The following is a 21,773-nucleotide window of genomic DNA, read 5'->3' as shown; positions in this document are numbered from 1 at the left end:
GGGACATAGGCCGACAACTTAGATTTCTAAGGGCGGAGGATTCCAGAGTTTTTTGAGTAGAATCTGATGGGTACTCCTTATAGATGATTCTTTTTTTTCTTTTTTTTTTTTCGAGACAGTTTTTTTTTTTTTTTTTTTTTCTGTCTAGCCCTGGCTGTTCTGGAACTCACTCTGTAGAGCAAACTGGCCTCAGAAATCTGCCTGCCTCTGCCGCTGGACCACCAGCCTGTACCCAGGTGGTTCCTGTTTGCTTGCAATGAATGGGGTCAGCTCTTATTTCTCTCATCATGGCCCAAGAGCTGTGGTGCAGTACGTCCATTCGGGTTTGCAGGTTATTTTTTCTGAAGACCTTTTGATTAAGTGTGCCCCCTTGATTTAGCACAGTTCTTAAAGAGAAGGATGTATGACCTTGTACATGGAACATCTACTGGGAACAGGTAAAATGAGGGCCTGGGTTGAGAATGACAGAGACCCTTTCCCTCAACCATGAGCACTGGCCTCAGAGGCCCCTGTGTTCTAAACCTGGTTCTGGCAAGCCTTCATCCTAGTCTTCCTCCCACCCTTAGGGTCAACACTCTTGTTTATCCTCCTGAATTGGTAGAATAAGAAGAAGCATCTATCTATGTGTGATTGTGTGGAAGTGGGGGAGCCTGAAGTCTCACACAGGCTCTGCAGCTCCCTGGAAGGAGCAGGCACATTAGAAATTTACACAGCAAAGCTGCAGAGCTTAGGCATTTGGAGGTTGTTGGAGAGATCTGTTTAATATGTGGAACAAAGTTAAAGTCATGAAGGTTTTATTTTGATAATGTGCCTCAGTGATTACAGACAGCTCTTAGTGACCCTAGCTGTAGAAAAAGAGGTGTGATTGTTCTGAAGGAGCTTACCAGTTTTTTGCTCTCAGGTAAATTAGAAGTTAAGTTTAAAAAAAAAATTCTGAGAAGTGTGTAGCATGTTTCTTTCATTTCTATGACATGAAAAGCGAGTCCCAGCCTCTTAGCAGTGTCAAGCTAGTAGACTGACAGGGCCTCTTCCCTGGGAGCTACTTGTGACCTTGTTCCAGGGACATAGTGCTGTTTGATGACCTTTACAGAAGTCCTTCTGGGCACCATGTCTCAGACACTGGGCCCCATCAGTCCTGTCATCTCCGCTTCCTGAGTCTCCCTCCAGTGGCTTTTGGTGACCTACAAGTATACAGATATAGAAAATTGGCTGGAATTCTTTGTGAAGAACTTAGTTTCATACGTGTTCCCAGCTTTTCTGCTGTCTGTATACCCACTGTAGACCATTCAGTTACCTCCAGTGGAAGACAGTGCTGACATTGTTTTCCCTCCTGCCCACTACTCTCTAACATAACTGGCTCCTTAAGGTACTGATGGTGCCATTACCTGTCTATTCTTCTACCTTGTTAACATGATCAGAGGTGGCTTTACTTTTAACAGTCCACCCGAGCTAGTATTTAGTACTTATTCCCAGTTAAACTTCTCATCTGGTTTTCAGAACCCAAGTTTGTATCTTAGCTATATTTCCTGAGTGCTGCTCATCAGCCGACGTTGCCGTACAGAAATGTGGGGAAAAGTGTATAATGAGCTTAAGTGATTTAATGAATTGCTCACACTTTGCCTGAGATATAGAAGGATTCATTGTGTCTCATTTTTAAGAGTGAAATTAGAACCTGAAAAATGTCATAAACAGGACTCTTGGAACACAAAGGATGAAGGGGAGAATTGGATGAGAATTGAAGTTCCAGGATGGTACTGACTTGATGTGCTGTGACTTGGGGCAGTTCACACAATAATGTGAAGTTGAAAGCTGTGTTTGAGGTTAGGGGAGCTGGGATAGTCTTCCAAGTTCCTCATGGTGCTGGTTCTCACCTTTGACTAAACAGCTCTCCCACACCTATTACCTTCTGTGTGCTCACTGAGCCTTTGTGCCTCTCTCTCATCCTAGCTCTGTGTGTTTGTGGAAGTCTTTCTGTAGCCTACTAGGGAAGCATACTTCCAATTGTCAGATTTCCCCTGAGGGACAGGAAGAAAGAGAGACCTTGCAGAAGCTGGAGATAGTGGATGGTAATGCTGTGAGATTAGGAAGAGGGATTCTAGGGATGGAAGATACTTCTATCCCATTGTCAGTGGAAGAATACAAGACAAAAGAAACAGAAGGAACATTCAACTTGAAATTATGACCTTTGTGGTAATCACGGGAAATGGACTTTGCTAGAGTGGTGGCAACAGAAGTTGAGTTGCTGAGAAGTTGGTCTGGCTGAATGGCGAGGACTAGAGGCAGTGGACAGCCCAAGTTGATGGCCTCTGCTGATACTGTTGGTCTGCCACTCAGACCTTCAGTGACCTTTCATGGTGAAGCGTACAGTCTCACAATAATCCTGGTTAACTGTTTGTATCCAAGGATGGGGACAGTATGAGCTCCAAAGAAAGATCCATGGGCCTGGCTTTTGTGCTGCCCTAATTCTGTTGATACTGAAGAGATGGCTAACTCCTCAGTGAGGAGGCAACACACAAGGAGAGTTCTATGGATTTCTAAAATTAGTTCAGTTAAATGATCATATGCAGGAACTTCACTGTTGTGCTGAATTTTTAATGTCGCTTGAGCAAACCTGGAATTTTGCATTTTCTTTGCTGCCTGAACATTTTTAAGTGAAACATTATTCTCTAGTATTTCCTGTTGTTTGTCTAGTTTATTCAAATAGTAGAGCATAGTCCAGATCTGGGTTAAATTATTAATGTGCTGCCTTAAGCAATTTTGATTTTGCAACTCCCACCTTGGGCACTAGCAGTATAAGGCTGTCCATTGTCTAGAGAGCAGCCATTTCAGCTGTTGAGTGTCTTTATAGGGCAGCTGTTTGATTAGAAACGCCTGTTTCCTTGCTGAATCATATTTGTTTGGAGCAGAGATCTGTGCTGTTGACTGAGTTTTTGATGTAAGGTAAAATGAAAATGGAAGAGTGCTTCCTTCCAACTTGACTGGCATCCTTATGCTGAGTGTGTAGAAGTCTTAATGTATCTGCTTCGTGTACCAGGTTATTAACGGGTGCCAAGAGTCGGGTGTGCTGACTGAGGCATGAGGAGATGGCTGCAGGAGAAGGAGCACTTTGAGCAGTATTATCTTCATTAATTATGGTGCTAGAGCTATAGTTGTGAGACCTGGGTAGACACCTCTCATCTCTGATCTGTGGGTCTTTATTTCAGGCATGGGTTGGTACTTTAAGGTCTTCTAGAAGAATGGTTTGTAGGTAGTGTGAGCGTCATGTCTTATAACATAGGCATGGTATAAACGTGACAGTGAGCCTAGTACATGGATCTTAACTTCAGCAACTAAGAACATAGGCGTGGCCTGTGTTTGGATATAGAAGAGACTTGATGCAGTAGATAATTGCTCTGTCTTGGTTTTTCTTCATCTTTATGTGCACATTTCTTCCTCTACACACGCTATGTCTCATGCTGCTCTTTGTCATTTCCATTTCACTCCCCTCATGTTTCATTCCTGTATCTTTCTTGTCTAGACCAAGTGGAGCAGCCAGCTGGCAGTAGCGCCATGTAGGACCCTGCAGGAACCCCTGGTAAGTGCACTTGTGTACTTGCCAGCCACCCAGTGGCACCTCTTGCCTCTAAGATAGAAGCTACAAGTCCCCTTTCCCTTTAGAAAAGTCCTGGTAGACAATATTGTTTTCTCTTTTAATGTAGCAGACTGAAACCAAGTACCTGGAAAGAACTTTACTGTTTAAGGAAATGTGTCCAACAGTACTGGTGTGGTACCAGGCACTCAAATCAGTTGGAGCAGGGTTTAATTTGTTCTTTGTCACAGATGTGTTTGTTCCTCTGTTTGTTGTCTGAGCCTCCAGTTTCGTCCACAAAATAGCACTCTGATGGGACAGACAGGTGTTTTTTGTTTTTTTGTTTCTTTTTGGTAGTTCTATCATCTCCAATCAGAGGGCTTCAAAAGTATCTTGATAAATGGTTCTGATTGAGAAAATTTTGATGTCATAGCTCCGTGATAATTTTGCTAGATTTCTTTTGCCACATAAATCCATTGTTGTCCCTAAGTTACTTTGGTGGTTTCATTTCTTCATCTTTAGAAATTTTATATTGGTGTTATTTTAGTTTTTAGCATGATTTTTAATAAATCTGTAGACTGTAGAGCCACATATGTCTGGAGTAACCTCAAGTATAGTAAGTACATTAGTCTAGTGCTCTGATATTTGAGAGATCTCCCCACAGAGAGTGCACTGCGGAGACTTTGCTGTGTTTTCAATTTGAGGCTGTCACACACGGGCCGTGGAAGCATCGCTGCTGGAGTTTGGGTAGAGCACCCTTCCCTCTGCAGTATGCTGTGAAACAAACTCTGGTGAATCAGCAATCCCCACAACAGACACTTGTGTGACCAAGAGTGTCATTTATGTTCTGCTTGAGAAACCAGGCTGGTTAGCTCTCTGTTTCTAACTCTTGTTAGTCCTCTGAGAAAGGCACAGGAGGTGGGTACTCATCCTGATGCCTATCTTGATATGGTCTGTCCTCACAATGGATTGCATTTCCATGGTGGCTGTGGCTTTACAGTGAATACCTGGGGAGTAGTAAACTCCTGTTGCTGAGGAGTTCAGAGGGGGACATGTGGCACGGACTAGCTATAGTAAGGGTGTTTGTTTTGTTTTAAGATACGGAATACGGTATAACATAGCATTTGCCTTTCACATGCTTAAGCAGCTACATTTTGAGTTCATCATGTTACTTGTTTAATTATAATAATATCCTCGCCAGAGTATTTTGGTCAACAAATTGACACCTGTTTCTATTAAATTTTACAATGTGCTTTATTTTTAATGTATCTGAAGCTTATTGCAGAGGGCATGTTTAGATTATAATTTTCCATTTAAAAACCTGTAAACAGTTATAGTAAATCTTTCTTGGTCTGTGTGAGGATGTGAGGTTGTACTGATTACACGAAGCACTGGTAGTTAGAAAAAGATGTGCTTTTGATTGGGGGCGGGGGCTGGGGGAAAGGATCTCTCTTCAACTTTTGAGTGGAATATCTGAGGGTTCTGCTGCTGGCCTTGTGACACTCAGCAGTTCGGTTGCACTAGATCAGCAGATTGTCATTTGTGTTTTTGTTTGTGGTTAGCATGTGTTTTGTTTGGAGTTACTAATCTCATTCAGACTGAGCATCACACACACAGAAAGGGTATAGACATAGACAGGAAGGGAGAGAATTAGATTCTGTTCAACACATATCCTTCAGGAGCTTGAGCCAGCAATTACCAGGCTCACATTAAACAGGAGGAAGTTGACAGGAGAGTGTGAAGAGCTACTGTGGAAGGTGCCTGTGTATCTATCTGCCTTGTGTAGTACCAGTTAGGATGAGTCTTCACCTGGAGATAGGATCGTTCATTCATTGCCATGCCCTCTGCTTCATATCAGAGTAGATGAGCTTTTGGTCATGTGTGCACTTGTGTTCCTAAGGTGCATGTGGAAAGGAACATGTGACCATACTGTTGGGAACTTCTAAACATATTGTTGACACCACACACACACACACACACACACACACACACTCCCAAAGGAAACAGAACACACCAAGCCTGTTTTCTTATTAGCTAAAGAATTGGGCACTTTAAAATGATATCTAAGGACTTCCCCTTAAAAGACTAACAAATTGTTTTCTTGTTATGTCTGTTAGATATTTTTCAGAATCCTTTAAACTAGTACTTTCTATTATGGTTGATTTCTATACTTTTAATCTAATGATCTTTTCAATTATGCCATTTTTGTGTTTCGACATTAAAGCTATCTGTTGTCTTCATTTTAGCTGATAGTATATCTCTCATGATCATCTACTATTCAGACTATGTAGAATTTGATTTCTCGGTGTTCCATAGTCATGAGTAGTGTCTTTCCTGTCTTTGGATAAGGTAACGGTTATGGAGGAGGCAGAAGTCTTGTTCAGGAAAAGCAGGGAAGCTTGTCCTAGGGATATCTAGGAGTGGAGGTGGCTTGGGTGTGAGGAGAATAGTGCCAGAAGAGAAGGAAGTGCTTGGGAAGGGACTTGAGACTCATCTGGATCTGGTAACCTTGGTTACCAGTTTGGGACCACTACTGCAATATATTGTGTTCCTTTGGGGCTTCAGTTCTTTGTTGTAGCTTCTCAGGAGAGGTCATGGTTTAATTTAACTTTCTATAGTTTGGGATCATTTGAGTGTAGTTACTATTTTCTGAACTTTGTGTGTCTCCATGTTGTTAATGCAATAAGGGCCATGTTTGTGATTTCTCTGCATTTGAGAGAGACCATATTTATCCCTATAATGTAGTGTAATGCCTACTTTCAATGTTGAAGTTGTAGTCCCGGATTATCCTATCTTAACCAATAAAATGTTTTAAATTGTGACATATTGTTTCTCTCTGATAGGTATTTTTCCATATTATTTATATGATTTCAAATTTTGTTGATTCTAGAGTTTTTTTATATTAGTATTATTAACTTTTTTGAGAATACATTGTTCATTAATTTGATAGCTATTATGCTGTGAAACTAAGGACCAGACATCTAAAAATGCAGGACTTACGAGCTTTGTTTGTTTGTTTTTTTTTTTTTCCTGACAGATTTGATGATATTTTTAGCCATATCCATTCTTTTCTTTGGAAATCAAAATGATAATTGCCTACAAATACAGTCTACTTTGCTTGGGTTAATTGTCTCAAGGACCAGAGTATCATGAATGAATGAGTAAATAAATATATGCTGTGTTTCAGGGAAGAAGAAATCACAGGAGAATAAAAACAAAGGCGTCAGAACCCAGGCTGTAGCGCGGAAGGCGAGCGAGCTGGACTCCACCTCTGCAAACATGAGGGGCTCTGCAGAAGGTCAGTGCTGGCCATGCTTGCTGAGCACACGTATTTACTGTAGTAAGCTGAACTTTCCAAAACCTACTTCTTCTTCAGAATGAAATTATTCTCCCCTTAAAATGGAATAAAACATGCAACAAGGTTATATTCATAAAGAGAAACAGGCAGAGTGACTCCCTGCATGAGAGAGGCAGAGGCAGGTGGGTCTGAGTCCAAGACCAGCCAGGCCTCTATAGTGAGACTGACTACACATTTTTTCTAGATAGACAGGCAGACATATGTTGACTGTTTTAAAAACAAAGAGGACTGGTAGGTTACTAGCAGTGTGGCATTCTGACCTGCTCAGTGAGTGTAGGGCTGTATTTACTTAGGGAAACAATTTGTCTGTGATACAACTGTGGTTTATCTGTATTAGTGTGTGTATCGTCAGTTAAACATTTACTTACAAATATCAGACATTTTTGATACTGTATAGCAGAATGAATAATGTTTCTACTTTGTGCCAGAATTTTAAAATTGTACGTTATTTTATGTTTCTTTCCACAAGTTCTCTTTTTACCTGATAATGCCTCTGAACGTTGATATTCTAGAACTTTCATGATGTGAGAGTTTACAGAGAAGCAGTTTGAAAGTTAAATCACTCACCTTACTCTGCTCAGCATAGCTGAGTCTCCATATTTGGGACGTCTGTGTGCCTCAGACGAATTTACACAGAGACAGGATCGTGTTTGGGTTGTTGATTGTGACACAGACAGGCAGATTTCAGAATATAGACTTGTGAATCTTGAAAACAGAAACAAAAAAACCAAACACTGTGTGTGTGTGAGCAGTGGAGAGGTCAGTATTTTGAATACCTTTTATGGCCATTTAATTTGCCCTGTTTGTGATGACATCAAAAAATCACAGGTTTTATGCCCTTTTGAGAATCAAGAATGGATGGGTTCATTGTGAGTGATGTGTACATGGCCTTTAGTGTGGCTGAGGGAGTCAGGTAGAAGGTCAGTGTGATTTTTTTTTTTTTTTAAACAGGATTTAACTGGAAGGAGGGCAGCCACTCCCCTTTCATCCCCAAACCTTCGTTCTCGCTTGACATGGTGTAGGAAGTGAGACAAGTATGTTTCTTAGTTTTAAGTCTAACTTTTGCCTCCTGAGAGCAGCAAATTTGATAAGACATTTGTTTGAGCAATACAAAAAGATGCAAAACAATTTTTATTTAAAAGTGGACTCTGGGGCTGGAGAGATGGCTCAGCGGTTAAGAGCACCGTCTGTTCTTCTGAAGGTCCCGAGTTCAAATCTCAGCAACCACATAGTGGCTCACAACCACCATGATGAGATCTGATGCCCTCTTCTGGGGTGTCTGAAGACAGCTACACTGTATTTACATATAATAAATAAATCTTTTTTAAAAAAAGGTAGACTTTGAAGGTGAGCACTGATTAGCACACGCCTTTAATCCCAGCACTTGGGAGATAGCGGCTAGCCTGGTCTACTGAGCTAGTTCCAGGACAGCCAGGGCCACACACACACACAAACCCTGTCTTGAGACACAAAAAACAAACAACAACAACAAAAAATAGAGTTTGAAATTTTAAGAGATCTCTTTAATAACTCAAGAGTTCTGCATTTTTTTTTTGCTCTACCGTAATGAAAAAGTTATTTGATGCTCGGGCCCAGTGTTTGGCACTTATGGGTTGCTCTGCCTAATGTAGCTGATGACCGGAGGTCTCCCAGCCCTGTGTCTGAAAGCCCAAGAAAGTAGGCAGTGCTTTGGGGCCTGACTTGTTAGTAAGGTTGTACACGTTAAGCTCCTATTACTTACTTTAGACCAGTGGTTCTTAACCTGTGGTCACATATCCCCCTTGGGGATCGCGTGTTAGATATCCTGTTTATCAGATATTTATATTACTGTTCATAACAGTAGCAAATTTATAGTTATGAAGTAGCAACAAAATAGTCTTATGGTTAGGAGTCACCATAACATGAAGAAATGTATTAAACAGCCACACCATTAGGCAGGTTGAGAACCATTGAGATAGTTTCAAATCAGATTGATCACCAATTGTAGGGAACAGCTTTTAAAACTAAGGAAACCACAGATTATCACAGAAAACAAATTCTAGAAAGACATTTTGAGCTAGCATATTTCTGTTATCCTATGTTGACTTTTTTTGTCCAGTGTTGGGTGTCTGTTGAAAATGTGTCTGAGAGCACATTTGAAATGTGCTATTATTGCCATTGACTGCTGTCCTGGCTTATTGAAAGCACATAGAAAGTATCAAGTGTGTCCAAGGGAGAACAGTTTGATTTTTATTTAGAAACAGAGGCTAACTGCTAATGAAGTAGCCGCAGATGGTAGAAGCAGGGCCCTCATTCTAGGAAACAGCAAGAGGGCTGAGGTCTGGGTGTTTAAGTGAGCTTATGTTCCTAACTCGTGTTTGTAGAGACTGTAGCATTTGGCCACTCTGTAGCATCTCCTCCCTCCACTGTCCCTGTCTGTGGACAGCCTGTTGTATTCTGACAGTTGAGCCACTCTTTTATGCCTTTGTCTCATGGAGTATTGTCCAACAGCACCGCGCTCTCCTTGGTCTCAGTATTCAAGCCTTTTTCTCAATCTCTTAATCTACCGCGTAGTTCAAGTGTCCTGGATGACTCTGCTGTATTCAGATGCCGTCCTGGATGCTCTTTATCCCACATTTTGATTACCCCCTTTTGCCTTTTTCTTTCTCCTTGATGTTTATTACCTTTGGGTTTAACCTGTATAGCACACTTCACACTACGCTTACTTCCACAAATATGGCCATAAGTTTATTATAGGACTATTGCTTGCTTGCTGTATGTAGCTTCTGCCAAAGTAAAACTGAGCTTTGTAATAACTTTATCCTGCTGTAAACTTAGGACGTATGTGTGGGAGGTAGGGAGAAGGGTCCTGGCAGTCTAGTGTAACCTGTGCTATCTTCTGTGCATGCTCCATGGGGCTCTGTCGGAAAACTTGAGTTGGCCCATTTACTAGGCCTAGAAAAACTATAGCTCTGTTGCCTCTTTTGCAGAGCTTTCTGAACTCTTAGGACTATGGAAGATGGAGCTGAATTCAATAGCATAGCAGGTGGTCCATCTTCTAGGGCTGGTGACATTGTCGCCCACTCCACCAGCATTCACCTTGCATCTTCTTACATCTCTGATCTGGAGGAGTCTTCTGGTCTCTGTTCTCTTCCATCCACAAGCCCATTCTCTTCCTTTATAGAGAACCATGAAAGAGCTGCTACTATTCCTTCTATTTCCTTCCTTCCCTCTGAGTTTGTCATCACTGTGCTGCTGTGGCTGTTGTCTTGGTCACTAGACCTCCCTGTTGACAAATGGAGCACACCCTTTATTTATCCAGCATCCTGAAGCTCTGGACTGAACAAACCATTCCTTCCTTGTGACTTGTTTCTTGGCCATTCCTCATTCTTAAGTTCTAGTTTGTGTTCTGTTGCTATGATAAAACAGTGACCAAGAACAACTCTGGGAAAGAACTGGTTTATTTGGTTTGTGAGTTATGGTCCATTATTGAGGGAAGACGAGGAAGGGCCTGAAGCGGTGACTATGGAGGAGCACTGCTGTGTTGGCTTGCTTCAGAGCTGATAGTCTGCTACCTTACTTACATAGCCTGGGACCAAGTGCCCAATGGTTGCATCGCCCACAGTGAGCTGGACCCTCCAACATCAACCACCAGTCAGGAAAATACCCACAGACAGGCCTATAGGCTGATGTTATAGAGGCACTTCCCCAGCTGAGATTCCCACTTCCCATGTAAGGCAAGCTATCAAAGATGGTTAGCCTCTCAGCGTCTGGGATATAATCCTTCCTTGTCTGTCCACTTTCTAGGTAGTGTGCAGTTCATTGTTCATGAACTCTCTCTCCTGAGGCAGGTACTGCAGCCTCTGTGTTGACATAAGATCTTATGAAATTCTACTCACTCTCCTCACTCACTGAGACACATATTACCATACTTTAAATTTCAGCTCATCCTAAGTAATTTCTTTCTGCCCCATGTGTTTATAGTCATCCTGTTCCTCCTGCAGTCTTTGGTTTGGTAAGCAGGGTTATTGCAGTTTCTTGCAGTCCGCTTTGGCTTCTCATCACACCTAGTCAGCAAGCACATTTTGTTAGCTTCATTTCCAAAATACAAGTTCTCAGGATCTGATTACTTCTACCAACTTCCCTAGCCTACTACCTGCATCTGTCCTGGAGCAGGGAGCTCTTGTTGCCCACCTCCTTCCCTTCTTCCCAGTGGGGCTGGTTGACTTCTCTGTTAGAACTCCTTTTTGACTCAGGGCAGTGAGCAGCTTCTCATGGTATCTTATCCTCAGCACTGGCTCACCCTAGTCTCATCTCCTGGCCTTTTCCAACTCTTCTCTACAGCCTTCCTGACTTTGAACCTGCTTAGTGTCATCTTGACTCAGAGATAGCTCATGGTATTTTATTTGCTGCTTCCTCTGCCCAAGGCATTTTGTCTACCAGATGATTGCATAACTTTTTTTTTTTAAGATTTATTTATCTTTTATTTATTATGAGCACACTGCAGCTGTCCTCAGACACACACTAGAAGAGGGCATCAGATCCCATTACAGATGGTTGTGAGCCACCATGTGGTTGCTGGAAATTGAACTCAAGACCTCTGGAAGAGCTGTCAGTGCTCTTAAGCCATCTCTCCAGCTCCTGCATGGCTTTTTCTTTCTTTCTTTCTTTTTTTTTTTTTTAATGTCTCTGATCAGCTGTGGCCTCATCAGCAAGCCCTCTCTGGCCTGTCTAATTCAGGGGGATGAACATAGACGAGTGATTGGGGATGGCTGTTTTACTCAGTAAACTGCTCCTTATGCTGCTGAGAGATAGGAAGTTTGTTTGACTAGCAGAGTGGATTTCATCATCTAGAACAAGTTCCATCCTTCAGGTACATCATCAAGAATCTAATCTGATAGTTTGAATCATGAGAAATTGGAATTTGTAACCAGGCTCATTAGTTAATATTGGCTATTCCAACCCAGTTGTAGGCACTAGTTTTTATAAGCAGAAAAGCTTAGTGCCCTGTGGGCATGCTTGTCATGATGTGTCTAGCGTGCTGTCTGGTGCTTAGCAGTCTTCTACATTTGCTAATTAAGTTAATGGGAGATTTGCACTCAGCTCAACCTCCAAATGAAATAATTTTGCTCACACATCTTAGCAGCTTCTAGCAGTAGAGTCATAGGCGTTGATTACACAGCAACCACTGTGTCTTTATCTCTGTGCTTCTGCTCCTCTGTGCTCCTTAGGTCCAAAAGAAGAGGATGAGAGGCCTTTGGCTTCTGCACCTGAGCAGCCAGCCCTTCTGCCAGAGGTGGTAAGCCAGGATGCAGTTCCACAGGTGGCCATCCCTCTTCCTGCCTGCGAGTCACAGCCAGAGGCAGATGGGAAACAAGAAGTCACAGACTGTGAGGTCAACAATATGAAGGAAGAGGAAGAGGAGGAGGAGGAGCTGGAAGAGGAAGAAGAGGAGGAGGAGTTGGGAGAAGATGGGGAGGAAGAAGCAGACATGCCTAATGAAAGCTCTGTGAAAGAGCCAGAGATACGGTGTGAAGAAAAGCCAGAAGATTTACTAGAAGAGCCACAGAGTGTGTCAACTGAAACTTCTGAAGGCTCTCCAGGCGTCACCCCTCCTCTCCACGTTCCCAGAGCTAGAGAGGAGGCCAACGGTGATGGGCTTGAAACATTCATGTTTCCATGTCAGCATTGTGAAAGAAAATTTGCAACAAAGCAGGGGCTAGAACGTCACATGCACATCCACATTTCTACAATCAACCACGCTTTCAAGTGCAAGTACTGTGGGAAACCATTTGGCACACAGATCAACAGGAGGCGGCATGAAAGGCGCCACGAAACAGGGTTGAAGAGAAGACCCAGCATGACATTACAATCCTCAGAGGATCCAGATGATGGCAAGGGGGAAAATGTTACTTCTAAAGATGAGTTGAGTCCACCTCAACTTGGGCAAGACTGTTTGATATTGAACTCAGAGAAAACCTCACAGGAAATACTGAATTCATCTTTTGTGGAAGAAAATGGTGAAGTTAAAGAACTTCATCCATGCAAATACTGCAAAAAGGTATTTGGAACTCATACTAATATGAGACGACATCAGCGTAGGGTTCACGAACGCCACCTGATCCCCAAAGGTGTCCGGCGAAAAGGAGGCCTCCTAGAAGAACCGCAGCCACCAGCAGAGCAGGCCCCGCCCTCCCAGAATGTCTATGTACCAAGCACAGAGCCCGAGGAGGACGGGGACGCGGATGATGTGTATATCATGGACATTTCTAGCAACATCTCTGAGAACCTAAATTACTATATTGATGGTAAGATTCAGACCAACAACAGCACTAGTGATTGTGATGTGATTGAGATGGAGTCTAACTCTGCACACTTGTATGGCATAGATTGTCTGCTCACTCCAGTAACTGTAGAGATTACTCAAAACATAAAGAGCACTCAGGGCTCTGTGACAGATGATCTTCTTAAAGAGTCTCCCAGTAGCACAAATTGTGAGTCCAAGAAACGGAGGACTGCCAGTCCACCTGTACTCCCTAAAATTAAAGCAGAGACAGATTCTGATTCCACGGCACCCTCGTGTTCCTTAAGTCTGCCTCTGAGCATATCAACAACAGAGGTGGTGTCTTTCCATAAAGAGAAGGGTGTCTATTTGTCTTCAAAGCTCAAGCAGCTTCTTCAGACCCAGGACAAACTGACTCCTCCTGCAGGGATTTCAGCAGCTGAGATTCCTAAGTTAGGTCCTGTGTGTGTATCTGCTCCTGCATCCATGTTACCTGTGACTTCTAGTAGGTTTAAGAGGCGCACCAGCTCTCCACCCAGTTCTCCACAGCACAGCCCTGCCCTTCGAGACTTTGGGAAACCAAGTGATGGGAAAGCAGCATGGACAGACACAGCTCTGACTTCCAAGAAACCGAAGTTAGAAAGTCGTAGTGACTCACCAGCGTGGAGTTTGTCTGGGAGAGATGAGAGAGAAACTGGAAGCCCTCCTTGCTTTGATGAATACAAAATATCAAAAGAATGGGCAGCCAGTTCTACTTTCAGCAGCGTGTGCAACCAACAGCCGTTGGATTTATCCAGCGGTGTCAAACAGAAGTCAGAGGGCACAGGCAAGACTCCAGTCCCATGGGAATCTGTATTGGATCTCAGTGTGCATAAAAAGCCTTGTGATTCTGAAGGCAAAGAATTCAAAGAGAACCATTTGGCACAGCCAGCTGCAAAGAAGAAAAAACCAACCACCTGCATGCTACAAAAGGTTCTTCTCAATGAATATAATGGTGTTAGCTTACCTACAGAAAGCACACCAGAGGCGACCAGGAGCCCAAGCCCTTGTAAATCACCAGACACGCAGCCAGATCCTGAACTTGCTACTGACTCGAGTTGCTCAGCCCCCACTGCTGAGTCTCCACCTGAGGTTGTTGGCCCTTCATCACCCCCTCTCCAGGCAGCCTCCCTGTCCTCTGGTCAGCTGCCTCCTCTCTTGATCCCCACAGAGCCTTCTTCCCCTCCACCCTGCCCTCCTGTGTTAACTGTTGCCACTCCACCACCTCCCCTCCTTCCGACTGTCCCTCTCCCCAACCCCTCTTCTGATGCCTCTCCTCAACAGTGCCCCTCTCCATTCTCAAATGCCACTGCTCAGTCTCCTCTTCCGATTCTCTCCCCCACAGTGTCCCCCTCTCCCTCTCCTATTCCTCCTGTAGAGCCACTCATGTCTGCTGCTTCCCCTGGTCCTCCGACACTCTCTTCCTCTTCCTCCTCTTCCTCCTCCTCTTCCTTCTCTTCCTCTTCCTGTTCCTCCTCCTCCCCCTCACCACCCCCTCTCTCAGCAGTGTCATCTGTGGTGTCCTCTGGGGACAACCTGGAAGCACCTCTCCCTGCGATGACTTTCAAACAGGAGGAGTCAGAGAGTGAAGGTCTGAAACCCAAGGAAGAGGCCCCACCTGCAGGTGGACAGAGTGTTGTCCAAGAAACATTCAGCAGAAACTTTGTCTGCAATGTCTGTGAATCACCTTTTCTTTCCATTAAAGACCTAACCAAACATTTATCTGTCCATGCTGAAGAATGGCCCTTCAAATGTGAGTTTTGTGTGCAGCTTTTTAAGGGTAAGACCGATCTATCAGAGCACCGATTTCTGCTTCATGGAGTCGGAAATATCTTTGTGTGTTCTGTATGTAAGAAAGAATTTGCCTTCTTATGCAATTTACAGCAGCACCAGCGTGATCTCCACCCAGATGAGTTATGCACACACCACGAGTTTGAAAGTGGGACCCTGAGGCCCCAGAACTTCACAGACCCCAGCAAGGCCCATGTGGAGCATATGCCGAGTTTGCCAGAAGAGCCTGCGGAAGCTTCTAGAGAGGAGGAGTTAAATGACTCCTCTGAAGAGCTTTACACAACCATCAAAATAATGGCTTCCGGAATAAAGACGAAAGAGCCAGATGTTCGACTTGGTCTCAACCAGCATTACCCGAGCTTTAAGCCACCTCCATTTCAGTACCACCATCGAAACCCTATGGGGATTGGGGTAACAGCCACAAACTTCACCACCCACAATATCCCACAGACTTTCACTACTGCCATCCGCTGCACAAAGTGTGGCAAGAGTGTTGATAACATGCCTGAGCTGCATAAGCACATCTTGGCGTGTGCGTCTGCAAGTGACAAGAAGAGGTACACTCCTAAGAAAAACCCAGTGCCGCTGAGACAGACAGTGCAGCCCAAAAATGGAGTGCTGGTTTTAGACAACTCTGGGAAAAATGCCTTCAGACGGATGGGGCAGCCTAAGAGACTGAGCTTCAATGTTGAACTCAGCAAAATGTCTCCAAATAAGCTCAAGCTGAATGCATTGAAGAAAAAAAATCAGCTGGTACAGAAAGCGATCCTTCAGAAGAACAGATCTGCGAAGCAGAAGGCAGACCTGAGGGACACTTCCGAGGCATCCTCACACATCTGCCCTTACTGTGACAGGGAGTTCACGTACATTGGCAGCCTGAATAAGCATGCTGCTTTCAGCTGTCCTAAAAAACCCCTTTCTCCTTCCAAAAGAAAAGTTTCCCATTCATCTAAGAAAGGTGGCCACGCATCATCTGCTAGCAGTGACAGAAACAGTAGTAGCAATCCCCGGAGGCGCACCGCAGATACAGAGATCAAGATGCAGAGCATGCAGGCACCCTTGGGCAAGACCCGAGCTCGGAGTACAGGCCCTGCCCAAGCCTCACTGCCCTCCTCATCCTTCAGATCCAGACAGAATGTCAAATTTGCAGCTTCAGTCAAATCCAAAAAAGCAAGCTCTTCATCCTTGAGGAATTCTAGTCCCATAAGAATGGCTAAAATTACTCATGTTGAGGGCAAAAAATCCAAAGCTGTTGCCAAGAGTCATTCTACTCAGCTCTCCAGCAAAGCATCCCGAAGCCTGCACGTGAAAGTGCAGAAGAGCAAAGCTGTTCTACAAAGCAAGACTGCCCTGGCCAGCAAGAAAAGAACAGACCGGTTCATAGTAAAATCTAGAGAGCGGAGCGGGGGCCCAATCACCCGAAGCCTTCAGCTGGCAGCTGCTGCGGACCTGAGTGAAAGCAGGAGAGAGGATAGCAGTGCCAGGCATGAGCTGAAGGACTTGAGGTAAGCCCAGAACTCGGGGAGGTGAGGACTGCTGGAGAGCTGTAGCTGGCCTGGAGGATGTCTGTCCTTTTAGCAGAGTGGCAGTGGCATAATCTTGTGGCATACCCTTGCTGCTTTGACTGCTGTACTGATGAATAAATACATTGATTTCAGACTTAGTGCTCACAAAGTGGTACCATTTCTTTAATTTCTGAATGGAGCTTGAACCCAGTTCCTTGTGTGAAAAGACGAAGTTCTCTTAATTTACATCTTGGGCAGTGTTCCAGTGCCACTCGTGTTGGTTCGTGGTCCTGCATTGCTCCTTAGGGTTAAGTGGGTGACAAGTCCAGTAGCAACCTCAGTGCTCTCTTGTTTAATAGTTTGTGACTTAAGCATAGTTAATAATGTCTAAATGTCTAATGTTAATACTTCCATTTGCTAGTGTTTGAATTTAAAATTTTTTCCACGTTGCTTAAAATAAAATCACCATATATCTTTAAAATGCCTTATATTCCCCTCTAGCCCTCTGCCTACAGCAATAGAGAGACTAGCAATTGAGGTTCTAATGGGGAAGAAGAGCAGGCCAGGCCCTGGGGCTCAGTGCTTCTCCTATAATGTTAGGTTTCTCAGTTTAGATCTGAGCTGACCTTACTGCCTTATTCCATATTCTCCCCATATACACATGGTTCTCAGGGACAGTGATGTGGCCCTAGGATAGCCTGTTATATTGACTTCTCAAGCTGAGTTGATATACATTTGGAATTCCTTCTTATTCCCAAATAATGTCCACAGGTTAGTGGCCCTCATCAGGTGGTTACTCTGCAAATACTTGGACACCTTCTATGCAGCCTGTCTTGATTCTGGGTTGTCATGGCTGTAATTCTGGGTATTAGAAGCAAACAGAGTTAGGGACAGCTGTGGAATGACTTGGAGAGAAGACCTAAGCATACCAAGGTTCCAGTGTCACTCAGGTAAAGTTCTTGGTGCTGTGTGCCTTGAAGCATAGCAAAAGAGAGTTCTAGACATTGGGCACAACAGTTTCCTGTAGTGCTGAAGGATTGAGTTTTTTGGAAGGTACTTAAACATTCTGAGTGTTAGTTGCTATCGATCTGGTCATATTTAGCCACGCAGGTGCTTGGGCAACATGGTTGAGTTGGCTGTAGTGACGAAAAGCACTATTTTCAGCCGCCAGTGCTCCTTACCTGTTACTGGCCTCTGCTCTAGGGAATTCCACACCAACTTAACATTTTGAACCATCCTGGGTTAGCAAGTAGGTGACTGATGATTTAGAGTGTACTTTCTTCCAGTGTTTTCTAAAAGAATTAACTGTTTTGTACTAGATCCTGTAGACTTTTCAGGGTAAACATATGAAAATGTAAGAGCTGAGTGTGCTTGTATAAAGTTCACTTGCTTCACTCGTATCTGGTGTTTTAAAGACTCCCTAAGGCTAATGTGTCCCAAAGTGTGTCTCTTCTCTTGCTCCAGTGGATTTTAAACTGTTTTGATAGTTAACAGAATTATATTGCTGGAGTTAAAAGTTGGCTTAAAAAGCACCACTTAAAGCTACAGATAACGAAATCATCAGTAGTGTGCTCAGTTACAGACACAGTGAGTTGTTCCTAATGGCTAATCCTTTTCCTTGGTGAGTTATTGCCCTGTGTTGTAGACAGATCTGCAGAATGAGAGACATCATCCAAGATACTTTCCAAGAGATTATGACCTTTGAGTTGTTTCGGACAATTAAAAACCAAATGTCCAATTGAACATCGTGTTTGACTATCTAGACATGAGAGTGGGTATTTATTTGTGCAGAGTGTATTTCAGTCATTAGTACCCCTAGCAAACATATAGGCAACAGTAGGATTCCTGCCTGCTAGCATCCATACACCAGGTGTCCTCTAACTCAGGGCTGCTACAGACTAGCCTGAGCTCATTTTCAGTGCTTGTGTGTTTTGTGCTGACTAGGGAGGTGTGTTTACTGACAGAGGTCCTCAGCTCCGGTGGTTGTCTCAGTTGGCTTAGAGGAGACTGATGGAAGGAGATGTCATGGGTGGAGCTTCCATGTACTGTCCTCAGCTCTGCAGAACTGAGCTTGTTCCTTCCCTGCCTGTTGATTGCAGCAAACTGTGATTATAAGTCATGTCCAGTATCAGACACTTGACATTTGAAAGCCAGCATAGGGTTCTGCAGATTTTCAAGGACATAGCTGTAGCCAGAACAGCATTGAGCACAGGCTCCACAGATTGCCGGTTGGCCACTTACTGAAGCACCAGCTAGTTTACCATTCCAGGACAAAGAGCCATATGCTCCAAATGCTTTTCTCACAACAAAGCCATCAGAAAAGCCGGTGAGCCTCTCCCTGAGTCTGTCCCAGTCTGCCTGGACCTTCCTACTACTGCCTTTGGCTTGGTTCCTTTCCAGAGAGAAGTGCAGACTCTTCCATGTTCTTCCCTGTAATCCAAAGAGAGCTGCTCTATCCAAGCAACGTTTCCATTTTTCATGATACCCACTACCCCTGTGTCCAGAAGTTAGAAAGCTAGAGAAGAAGCAAGTCCAAGACAGGTTCTTCACTGCTACCACCAGGTGCTGAGTCAGCCAACCACCCCTACCCCCACTGCATACTGTGCGTGGGAAACTGCCCTGTGTCTTTGGAGCAGGAGTGGAGTTTCTAACTATTAGAGTTGTTTATGTGTTTCTGTCTTGGTGACATTTGTCATACAGTCTCCTCACCTTTTTCTTTAATTGGTCAGTTCATACAAGGTTGTGTATGTTGTCATTTATCTTCAGTTTTCTTATTTTCTAGGAACTTCCTGTAGAAAAGTCCCCCCCACAAAACAAACCTTAACTGACTAAAAGATATTGCATGCTCAACTTAGGATAAGCACTACGGCAAAGGATACGAAATCTACCCAGCTTGCAAGACCAGTTGAAGCTGACTCAAAAGCTGTAACATACAGCTGCTTACCGACAGGCTTCTTGCCCTGGTTAGTGTCAGGCATCCGTCTCTTTGGTGGAGCTCACGTGTGTGCTGGGCTCTCAGGGGATTGAAATCCAAAGAGAAGGGTGCCATAAGATGGGCTAGATGGACTGGCTCTTCCTCATCACCGGACTGGCAGCTCAGCTCTGAGTGTGGCCCTTGAGTCTGGCAGAGAGCAATTGAACTGAACCTTGCAAAGCAAGTGCCCTTGTTTTATGAGTGGTCCTAGTTTCAGGGATGACAGATCGGGTGTGCCCATCTCAAAACGCTTGCTTACACCAGCCCTCGATGCCTTCTTTCATGTGAATTATACAGAGAGGCATTTAGTTGATCCCTATCCCTCTCCCCTTTAAAAAAAAAAATCATAAGCAGATTGCCAGCATAATGCAGAGGATCCCAGATTGGATAGGACTCCTTCTCATGCCTCTTGTTAGTGTCATGTTTGTGTGTCCAACTGGACGTTATCCTCTCACTGTCTGGCACTAATTTATAGCTGTTATATTATGAGATGCTGTGTAGCAGTGTGTATCAGTGCACAGAAAGCATCCAGGCCTGTATAGCTGTTTGTATCTGCACACCAGGCCTTACTCTTGTCTCAGTAGATTCAAAGCAACAGATCGGCCTCTTCCTTTTGTAGCAGGTCAGCACCACTTCTCCATGAGTGCTGATGCTTCCCCCAGAGTAATGACCGAGGTGGTGGAAAACGGCTACGTTTTATTCATACTGTGTTTTGTACTCAACCTTAAAAGTAATCTACCTCTTACACTTTGTAGTTGAATACTTGTGTGATGAATTTGTGCCACTTTAATCTTTCACTACCATTCCCATTTTGTTACCTTTCTGTTCAGGAGACTTTATGTTGGAATACTGTATAAAGCATTTGTAGCAGTTTAAAAATAAAATATTTAAAATTATTTAAATTGTTTTGGGTGCTTCAATTGTATTCTGTGATTAGAGCTTACATTTGTGTTTGCATTGTTAATCTGGAAGGTGTCTGCTGTACTGAAGTTTGCTGTTAGTTATTTTATTGCTTCTTGTCGCAAAGTGCTATAAAGATTATTCTAATGAAAATATTAAAATTTATAATTTGACATACAAAAGGGATTGTTCATTGTTTTTAACCAATGTAGCCTTGACAGAGTTTTTATTACAGACACACAAGAGTGATGTTTGCTACCTTGCCCTGTTAGCATGGACACATCCTCTGTCAGATGTCTAAGAAAGCTCTTTTTTCATGTTATCTAAAATACCTGATAACTAGGGGAGACTTGGATGATACAATCTATATCATTGTAACTAATAAACACTTTGTAAACACTTGTGAAAGGACTGCATTTTGTCCATAAAGGGGAAACAGGCCACTTGGACCTTGTTTGGTATGTAGACGCCTAGTCAGCCATTGACCTGGGACCCCTCTCCACCTGTGTCTGTGTGGCATCAGCCAAGTTTTGCTAATTGTAGTTGATTCCTCTTTGATGGTAGATACTTAGGTGGATCAAAAAGTACCTTGTGGAGTGTGAAAGAATGGGGCGGGGGGGGGGGGACTGGGGGAGTTGTTAACCTGAGATCTCAGCTGCTTCTGTGCTGCCTGCAGTTTAGTTTGCAGACTGACTTTCATTGTTCTCCCAAGCAGGAATCAAAGAAGCTCGTGTTAACTTTCTTCCTAGGACTGTTGTTTTCATGTGTGGCTAGGAGGCATTTCCTGTAGTGTGACACTCTTCTCCCATCCGAGAGCCCACTGTCTGACATTCCTCTAGGGAGGGGACTGCAGGCCTGACAATGTGTCCAGATAGTCACAAGTCTACCTACTAGGTTCCAGGAAACCCGGTGAGAAGGAGGGGAGGGTAATGGAAATTGGGGATGTCTTCAGCAGTAGTTCTTGTGACACTGTACCTAGATGCATGCAGGTGCATAGCAGTACCCCGCCAGGAAGCCAGATCTAGGAGATCATCCGAGCAAGAGAAGCAGCTTCCCTCCACCTGCCTGCTTAGCATCCACTCATGGTACCCTCATGCTTTCCTGGTGTTTGCTGGGTTAGCCTTGGGTGAGTGCTGTTTTCTACATCTTTAAGTTTCCAGTACGCAGAAAGCAAAGAGTAGATCGCTGCTGGGTCTGCATGCTGTCCCACCCACACTAGTACAGAACAGGGTGTGCTGCTTCTCCCCTTCTCCATGGCATCCCCCCGCCCCCCCTGACAGGCGTTGGAACCTCATACACATTTGCCAAATTGGAATAATTCCCCAGAAGCTATGCCATCCATGTCCGTCTGGAGGAGCTGCTCCGTTCCAGAGCTC

General features: G+C 43.9%; 1 protein-coding gene across 6 annotated transcripts in view; it reads left to right on the top strand.

Moving 5' to 3' along the window:
• Window positions 1–21,773, top strand: part of Prdm2 (PR/SET domain 2) — a 101,197-nt gene that overhangs the window by 59,793 nt on the left and 19,631 nt on the right. For 4 of the 6 annotated variants that reach the window (XM_021161466.1, XM_021161469.2, XM_029476797.1 and 1 more), the window contains 2 exons: window positions 6,756–6,866; window positions 12,137–16,523. In XM_021161466.1, the coding sequence (XP_021017125.1) occupies window positions 6,756–6,866; window positions 12,137–16,523 (4,498 nt within the window). Of the gene's footprint in view, window positions 1–6,755; window positions 6,867–12,136; window positions 20,910–21,773 lie in introns of those variants that run through there. The other 2 variants (XM_021161468.2, XM_029476798.1) reach the window with 2 other exon arrangements.

Source organism: Mus caroli, chromosome 4, assembly GCF_900094665.2.
Source record: "Mus caroli chromosome 4, CAROLI_EIJ_v1.1, whole genome shotgun sequence".
In the NCBI taxonomy this organism is placed as follows: domain Eukaryota; kingdom Metazoa; phylum Chordata; class Mammalia; order Rodentia; family Muridae; genus Mus; species Mus caroli.
Note: the sequence above shows the minus strand (reverse complement) of the source record. Positions and strands in the feature narration are given on the sequence as shown.